This window comes from Culex quinquefasciatus, chromosome 1, assembly GCF_015732765.1.
Source record: "Culex quinquefasciatus strain JHB chromosome 1, VPISU_Cqui_1.0_pri_paternal, whole genome shotgun sequence".
Taxonomy (NCBI): domain Eukaryota; kingdom Metazoa; phylum Arthropoda; class Insecta; order Diptera; family Culicidae; genus Culex; species Culex quinquefasciatus.
Window position 1 is genome coordinate 24582694 of NC_051861.1, and position 9060 is coordinate 24591753.

The 9060-nt window shown below is 45.6% G+C and overlaps 2 protein-coding genes across 2 annotated transcripts; both read right to left on the reverse strand.

Annotated features, from left to right (window-relative positions):
• Nucleotides 1-38: 38 nt before the first annotated feature.
• LOC6031611 (zinc finger protein 8) lies at nucleotides 39-1521 on the reverse strand. Its single transcript, XM_001842312.2, has 2 exons — nucleotides 1287-1521; nucleotides 39-1164 (listed from the first exon to the last, which is right to left on the reverse strand). The coding sequence occupies exons 1-2, from the start codon at nucleotides 1349-1351 to the stop codon at nucleotides 99-101; spliced, it is 1131 nt and encodes a 376-aa protein (XP_001842364.2). The 5' UTR covers nucleotides 1352-1521; the 3' UTR covers nucleotides 39-98.
• Nucleotides 1522-2519: 998 nt separating this feature from the next.
• Nucleotides 2520-5607, reverse strand: LOC6031612 (sodium-independent sulfate anion transporter). Its single transcript, XM_038266936.1, has 3 exons — nucleotides 4814-5607; nucleotides 4091-4743; nucleotides 2520-4034 (listed from the first exon to the last, which is right to left on the reverse strand). The coding sequence occupies exons 1-3, from the start codon at nucleotides 4866-4868 to the stop codon at nucleotides 2931-2933; spliced, it is 1812 nt and encodes a 603-aa protein (XP_038122864.1). The 5' UTR covers nucleotides 4869-5607; the 3' UTR covers nucleotides 2520-2930.
• Nucleotides 5608-9060: the final 3453 nt, after the last annotated feature.

A 9060-nucleotide genomic window follows, 5' to 3' on the forward strand; every position in this document is an offset into this window, starting at 1 on the left:
CGTGATTGGGGCACACTAAGAGAGTAAAACAACGCTCGTAAAGAAAAACGGTCCAAATTTATTTAAGATTCCAAAAGAGAACTAGCCGGCCGGCGCACCTAACGCTGGTGTAGCGTGTGCAGCGTGGCGATCTGATGCTCGGCCAACCGGTCCAAGTTCAGATTGTCCGCGTTGTGACTGGGCGCGTGCCGCCGGTAGTCCTGCAGCCGCGAGAACACCCTCGGGCAGAACTCGCACTTGATGATGGAGTCCTCGCTGGACACGACGCCGCCGACGACCTGCCGCGACACGTGGATCTGATCCGGCCGCTGCTGGTGCTTGGCCTGGTGCCGCTTCCACTGGATGTGCTGCGAAAAGCTGTCCTGACAGATTTCACACACGTACGGCCGCTCACCCGTGTGCGTTCGTATGTGATAGCGCAGATGGTGGCTGTACTTGAACGATTTCGGACAGTACGGACACTTCCGGTCCCGAACCTCCTCGTGGACGGCCTTCAAGTGCCGCGCTAGAGATCGCTTCTCACGGAACTGGGCAAAGCACTCCAAACACTGGTACGGACGTTCCTCCGCGTGATCACCCAAATGCACCATCCAGGACTCCCGATCCGGGAACATCTTGGCGCATACCATACAACGATGCTCCTTGTTGGCGCTGGCGGCCACCGACGGTTCCATCCGCGGAAACACATGGTTCTCACCCCCGGCCGCACCCTGGAACGTCCCCATCAACTCCCCGATCCCGTTTAAGCTAGTAATGGCATCCGCAATAATACTGCTCTCGGTCAGACAATCATCCGCCCCGTACTCATCCCCTTCCCCATCCTGCGCGGCGGCTGCCATCGCCGTCGCCGAACCGCCCGCCGGCCGCTCCTCCTCCCTCAGCTCAACCTTCACCTGGATCGACTCCAGCAAGCTCCGCTTCGTCCGAATCACCTCGTCGCAGTGTTTGCTGCGCTTCTGAAACTGGTGCACCTCGTCCAGAAAGGACACGCACGCACTGCAGATCCCCGCCGGGTAGTCGTCCCGCAACGAAATCCGCACGCCCGCGCAGTGCCGAATCTTCTCCGTCAGCTCCCGGATGTAGCCCCCGTCCGGCGGAAACAGCGAATTCACGCCCTGCTCCGAAAAACACAGCCGACAGTACGTCTCGGGATTGTCGTTTGGACTGCGGCAAGAGAATGAAGAAAAAAAAACAAACAAGAGAAAATTTTCACTTTTCACCAAAACCAAAACAAATCACCTCTCCCCGTTCAGCGGGGAGGAGGACACTCTCGCGCGCGGACTTACACGTCGTCCCGAAAATCCGGCCCTCCGCCGCTGGCCGAGTCCTGCAGGGTCGCGTCCACGTCCATCGCAAGGTTGTGCGGGTTGAAATTTTTCCGCAGAAAGTAGACAATTTTCACTCAAATTACGCTGAAAACTAAACTTTTTTTAAGCAACTCCCCGCGCGCAGACACGGAGCTTTGTTTACACCCAATGCGCGTTTATTTACCCCGCGCGAGCTGTCAACGGGTGGCGCACTGTCAGAACTGACAGCTGCGTGGTGAACATGGTTTTTTGATGTGTGGTGAGTTTGATAATTAAATCGTATCAGCGGGCGTCCTCAAAATCTGGAGTTTTTTTTTGAAAAGGACCAATAAACCAAATTTTCAGTTTTTACTTTTTGGGTGTTTTTCAATACCCCTGACTCAGGGCGGTTCTAAAAACACCCAAAAAGCAAAAACTGGAAATTTGGTTTATTGGGCCTTTTCAAAAAAAACTCCAGAAATATTTTTTCTTTTTCGAAAAAATCGTAAAATTTAACAATGTCTTAATTTTTAACATTGAAAATTAGACCACTAGTTGCTGAGATAGGCATAAGAAAATGTGGAAATAAGACTTAAAAAATTTAAATTTTCTTGTTTCTTTTATTCACTGTATTTCAGCAACCAAGAATCCAGTCTTTAATGTCTCTAATGCACGTTTGAAAAAAATCTTCTTTTCTTTAAACTTCTGAATAGTCCTACAACATTGTTGAAGGCACCAAATCGATCCTTCTAACGTTACAAATTTTCGAATACCATTTTTGTATGAACAGCTGACAAAATTGTATGGAGACTTCTGTGAGTGAACCAATGATCGGCATTTTTCGAGATTTGTCTGATCACGCATTCCGTCGGACGGGGAAGTAAATGTTGGCACCTGTCTAACATAGAGGTTAGGGTCGTTAGCTCAATCCAGGTGTAGGAGTCGTCTCCCTGGGTCCTGCCTCGATGGAGTCGCTTGTAGGTAGTTGGACTCGTAATCCAAAGGTCGTTGGTTCGAATCCCGGGGTGGATGGAAGATTAGGTGTTAAAAAGAGGTTTGCAATTGTCTCAACAATCAAGTCTTTGGACACCTAGTTTTGAGTAGGAATCTCGCAATCGAGAACGCCAAGGCAATGCTTTAGAGCGAATAATTTGATTTATTTTCATAACAAAACAAGACTGAGATAAACCAGCAGTTTATTTTTATTCATATTATTATAGACATTGCTTAAAGTTTTTTTTCATGACGAATTTTACTAGCTTATAACCTATAGTTACATAATATCTAATCGATATACAATTACACGATCAATTGAAATAACCTCGGGAATAACGCTCCGGAGAACTAAAAATTTACTTTGGCCTTGAAACTACACTTCTGGAGTTTTTTTTAACGGTCCAATAAGCCAAATTTTTAGTTTTGCTTTTTGAGTGTTTCTTATACTCTTCACTAAAGGCGGTTTCAAAAACACCCAAAAGGCAAAGACAAGAAATTTGGTTTATTGGACCTTTTCAAAAAAAAGCTCCAGACTTGATGATTTGCAGTCAATGCAAAATTACGTACCAAAATTAATCGTTTACAAATCACCATGTGTCAGCATTTCCTCATCTATTCTTAACTTAAAAATGAGCTGGCAGAAAACCTTCAAACCTCCCTCCAACCTCTCACGACCTCCCCAAGCTCTTTGTCATCCCTTAAAAGGGGCAAAAAGTTCCTATCCAGCCGCACCAAAGCCCCCGCCGTAGCGCGGCTCCATCGCCACAGCACCAGCCCGACCTCCTTCGCCCGTAGATCCGTCTCGACGCAGAGCAAATTCTTCGCGACCGTCGTGTCCACAAAGTTGACCCCGGCGCCGTCGAGCACCACCACGTCTATGGGGGCTTCGTAAGCCTCCGCCACGGCCCGGGTGATCCGATCGCGCAGGTATTCCGCCGACGAGAAGGTCAGATCGGATGCGGGCCGGACGAGCAGGGTGTGGCAGCTACTGTCCAGGAGGATTGTTTCCATCGTGATGGTTGGGGCGGAGATGAGGTAGAGCAGGAAGCAGCAGTTGATGGCCGTTCCGGTGAGGATGCCGTAGTCCAGGCCTAGAAGAAGGCAGGCGATCACGGTTCCGACCAATGGGATCACGTCCAGCTTTTTGACGCGCCAGATTTCGGCGATTCCTCGGTAGTCGACCATGAAAATCATGGCGGAGATCACTACGGACGCTAGGGTGGCTTTGGGGATGAAGTAGAAGGCGTCGGTGAGAAGGGCTAACGCGAGGAGTAGCATGCTCGAGGTGACCGCGCAACCTAGTGAGGTCCGGACACCGCTGCTGTTGTTGATGGCGGTTCGGGTGAACGATCCGGCTACCGGAAGTGGGGAAGTGAAGGCTACCGCCATGTTGCACATGCCCAGCGCAATCATCTCTTGGGTGGCGTCCACGATTTTCTCTTTGGAGAAGGCTTTACCGATGGAGATGATCTCCAGGATCGAAACCAGTGGGATCGTGATGATCGACGTTCCCATTACTGAGATCATGTCGCCGAACGCGTAGTGCGTCCCGTTGTTGGTGATGGAGAAGGGTGGGACGTGGAATGGTGGAACGCCCGGTTCGACGTGGCCGGTTAGCTTGAAAGGTTCAATCCCTTCGAGCGAGAATGCGTAGGCCAGTGACGCTCCAATGATCACGACCAGCGCGTTGCGAAGTAGCGACAGATACTTGAAAAAGACCTTCCATTTGCCTCGACCGCAATCTTTGGTAAGCTACAAAAGAAGTTACGTTAAATTAAGAAGTAAATTTCAAAGTGATCACACCCTACCCGGAAGATCACCAAAAACGCGATCGAGCTGAAGCCCAGCAGCGTGTCCCAAAGTCGCGTCTGGCCAATGTTGTGAATAACGTTTTCCCACGCGTCGATAAAATCACTGCCCTTGCCCTTGCTACTAATCCCGAACAGCGATCGCAGCTGGGCACTGCCAATGGTCAAACATGCAGCCGTTGTAAACCCCGTAATAACAGGCATCGAGATAAACCTCACCAGGAAGCCCAAGTTGAGCACTCCAAACAGGAACGTGACGGCACCGGCCAGCAAGGTCAGCAGGGCAGCTCCAGGTCCCAGCCTTAGCACCACTCCCTGAACCATGATCGCCATGATCGATGTCGGCGCAACGGTCACGTCTTTGACACTTCCAAACAGAAAATACATGAAGCAACCGACCAGGTTGGAGTAAATCCCATCCTGAGGCTCCAAATTCGCCAAAATTCCGTACGCAATGCTCTGCGGAATGGCAGTCAACGTGACCGTAACTCCAGCGATCACGTCCGACAACAGATACTGAACGCGATATTTGGGCAACCACTGGAGCACGTGCACCCGGCGACGAACCGTGCCCAAACTGCACAGCGATCGTATCCTTGGCACGATCCGCACCCGCGGCAGCCGTTCCCGGTAGTCAAGGTCGTCGCGATCATCTGCCAGAGAAAGTTCAGCCTCAATCATCTCATTAACGCTAGTAGCGCGATCGCTGGATAATGTACGTACCACTGCTGGGATTCTCGCTCGGACGGCGATCTGCACCGCCGTTTCGGATTATCATTGCAACCAAAAACGAGCGCGCACTGTTTTGACTTGACTTGTTTTATGGACAAACAAATTGCTGATAAGTGCACGAAAACAAAAAAAAAAAAAAAAACGTCGTCGCCACGGTAGACAAAGTTGTGGCTGGTTATGATATGATACTGCACTTTTGAAGGGCTCTAAACGGGACGTGACCGTTTCTGCCGGCTGACTGAGACTGATTGATCGCGTCACCAGACCAAGAGATAAGCATGCATTCATTGTCAATAACGACGAGAGAAGTTGAAATTAGAGAGAAAGAGAGTGGTAAACACGGTAGAGTTCATCCACGTGGTGTGGTTTTTAGAGTAGTTTGAGCGTTTGTAAGAAAGCTGAGCTTTATCGTAATTGGAGTGTGATAGCGTAGATAACAACTTAACAAGAACTTAATAGCTGCTTATCAATTCTGTTAACACCTAAACGGCCGAGCTTATGATTCATTAAAATTTATGCATTTATCGCACTGTCACTGTCAATTTTAGGCAATTGGGTGTTTGAAATAGAAGCCAGATGGTTAATAGGTGGGCCATTAAGCTGTTTTTTTATGTGATAAGGAGGATAACAAACCTTTTGCAAATCAACGCATAACATTGATCGACTGATTAAACGTTTTATAACAGAGCGGATTCGCTAGTTAAAATGGAACTGCAGTTGAATGAGCGATTCCAAATTCGCTAATTGCTAAATGAAAAAAATTGTGAAATTTAAACCAATTTTTGAAAATTTAAACTGAGTGAAACCAAATTGAACTTATATGACCAAATTTGAACTGAATTTTACTGATGTTAACTATTTTCAACCAATCTAATTTATTAATTTATTTGTAGCTAATCTTAACCAAATTTAACTCAAATAAAGCAATACTTTAAACAAATTTTAATGAAATTCAACTTGATTTAATAAATTTTAATAATTTTGACTAGATTTTAGGGACCATTCATAAACCACGTGGACACTTTGGAAATCCAACTCCCCCCCCCCCCCCTCGTTCCACCTTTTTTGAGAGGCTTTGCAAATTGAACTAAATTTAACACTGGAACGCTCAACGCATGTCCAACGTACACGGACGCCCAAGCCTCCCAAAAAAGGTGGAACGGCAACTTCAACTCGCTGGTTCTAGGGCATAACTCAACCAATCAGGACGATTCTTGTTTCCAGTGATTTGTAAGAATGTCTAGATGATCCTAAATTTTGCAGAACTTGATTTGAACAAATCTGTAATTTCTGCGACCGAAAACATCGTTCCACCTTTTTTAAAACGACTGCCCCCGCGGAATTTTTGGCGAATTATTTTTTACACGAGAAAAAAAAAAATGTTGGAACGATGTTTTTGGTCGCAAAAATTACAGGTTTGATCAAATTAAGTTCTAAATACAAAGTTCTAAAATCATCTAGACATCCTAACAAATCACTTGAAAGAAGAACCATCTTGATTGGTTGAGTTATGCCCGAGAACCATTGAGTTGAAATTACCGTTCCAACATTTTTGGAGCCTTGGGCGTTGGAATGTTAACTATTTTTTTTATTAAAAGTGTGGAATCCAATCAATGTAAAATTTGTTGAGAAGTTTGATCGAGTCGTGAACACTCAGTTAGAAAGATAAATTTGAGTGATTGGGGAGAATGATTCCGAATAACTTCTTACCTTTTTTGAGAAATGTACTCTGTATATAAAGAAAAGTCATACAGCTATAACTTGTGAACCAACCGTCTGATCAATACCAAAATTTACTCGAATACAATTCATACCGTAATTCTTTATGTAAACTTATGTCAAAAACATAAACAAAGACTTTTAAAACCCGCCGTTTGACATGCATGATTTTTAAAACTCGCCAAACAAATCCCAGCACACTGGGGGTTGCTGGGGGAAATGGGAAAAGTCATTGTCAAAAAAAAAATGTGTTTTGTTTGGAACGGTGGCGTTTTTTTCAGGGTCTGGTTCTATAACAGGACCAAATTGAACCGGAGAAATGTAGAAAAGTTATTTTATGAATCCTGATCTCCAAAATGTCCATTGAATGGCATACACTCAAAAAATGGATTTTGTGGTTCCGGATCGGATGATGGAAAGTGAATTAATCCTTCTAGCCTCTTTCAGCAGAACGAAATGAGCGGAGTGAAATGAAAAAAAAAGTTCGTTAAAATGTTTGAAGCAGAAGACTGATTTTGTGTACTCTGTTAATTATGTGTTATTTTCAAATCTGCAATTGAAATAAATATGTTTTTTGTTTTCGAGGGAGGATGTTGACGAATACGTTTAAATTCGAAATTGTATCGAATTGGATTAGCCGTATTTTTTATTCGTCGAAAGTTCGGAATGTTTTTAAATATTAAATCTATGAAGGTTAGAAATTATTTTTCTCCTCCTTAAATTGTCTAAAGCACTTTTTTGTCATTCATTTTTCGCTCAAGTATATTTTGCTTACTTGAGCGAAAAATTATTTCCTCTAAAATTGTTCCGTTTCCTTTGCTTTGTTATCGTTTACTCCGGGGCAAAAATAACAGGAAGCGAACAAGTTATGAGAAAAAACAGTTTTTTTTAGCCGAGCGTTTGTAAGGCATTGTTGATGGGACCAAAGTCCGAAGCTCGCGCCTCGTACAGCGCCTTCATCGCGCGCCTCAACCGTGGTCTGAAGGTTGTTCTAAACGGGGGTGGCTTCTCCGCCGCACTGTCCTCGTCCTTGCCCAGATCCCAGACCCTCGAGCGTTCGCAGGTCTTCCTTCTTGAGGTTCTTCAAATCCTTCGGCGCCTTTTCCAGCATTCGATCGATGCTCGAGCTGGGCTTGTTTAGGAAAGCTCAACGCAGTGGATTGGTACGACAAAAAGATGGCACCCAAAGTTCCGATCAGCGGCGTGTCCAAGTTGTCCGGTACGAGGCCGTCAACTCCCGCAGCTTCACCTCGTCCAAATAGTCCACCGGCGAGGAACAGATCAACAGGCTGGACTTTTTCTTGGCGTCCAACGAGCCGCTGCTTTTACTGCTGCCGGCAAACAACGACGACGGGCTGCCCTGACTAGTGCTGGTGCTGTTGCGTAGTGAGTACGGACACGCGCTGCCGCTGTTGGTGATCGGTCCACCCCCACAGCTCTCGTAGTGGTGATGTTGATTTTTAATCCGATTCGGAATTTTTCGGGGTTATAAATCAGGACCCTGAAAAAAAACCACCGTTCCAAAACAAAACACAAAATTTTTGACAAGGACTTTTCCGATTTTCCCCTAGCAACCCCCAGTGTGCTGGGATTTGTTTGGCGGGTTTTAAAAATCATGCATGTCATACGGCGGGTTTTAAAAGTCATCCCTGACAGACGGACCGGGCCGACAACGGCCCGAAAACCGCCGGACGGCTCGACAAAACGGCCCGAATTCCGTCGGTTTGTCCGACGGAATTCGGGCCCTTTTCGTGCGTATTTGCAACACTTTGTCCGACGATCGTCGAAATCGACGTTTGAGAAAATCGACGTTGACGGGCCGTTGTCGGGCCGATTTCCGGCGACTTTGTTATTTAGAATGTCCTGCCACTGTCGGACGCTCACGTTTCGGATTTAGGGGTTAATTTAATAATTTAATACATACAAAAGTAAACTTTATTGCAAATAACTTTATTTTATTTATAAATATCGATATTTTTGTCTTCGGTGAGTTCTTGAAAGCCTGTTTTAATCCAAAGAAGCAGCTCTGGCATGTTTTATTTCTGTCTTTGCCTAAGAGAAAGGGTAATTTAAGAAAATATGAAGAAAAAAAACAAGCAAATTAAGAATTTACCTCTTTCTCCACCGCATCACCTAATTGACTGACAGCTGCTTATGCCTGATGATGGCCGAATCCACGCCGATTAAAGTTCCTTGGTGGTTCCTCCGGAGAGATCAATTTGTCCACCGCGGCCGGATTCCGTCCAGGGAAAAACATGTTTGTTTGACTTGTTCCCACTAGTATCATTTTAAATAAAATTGAATGGATTTGGTGAAAAGAAAAACTGTTGAAGAATCCACTTAGTGAAAATCAATGATCTGTCATAAATTTTATCACCGCCTGCTAATTTTCTATACGCCGATCAAACGCAGGACAAACGCTCGAAGATGGCAGGACAAGATCGATTTCGAGTAGATAACGCTTCGAATCGCACGACCGCGGGACTTCTGTCTAACAGGGATTGTTTATGTTTTTGACA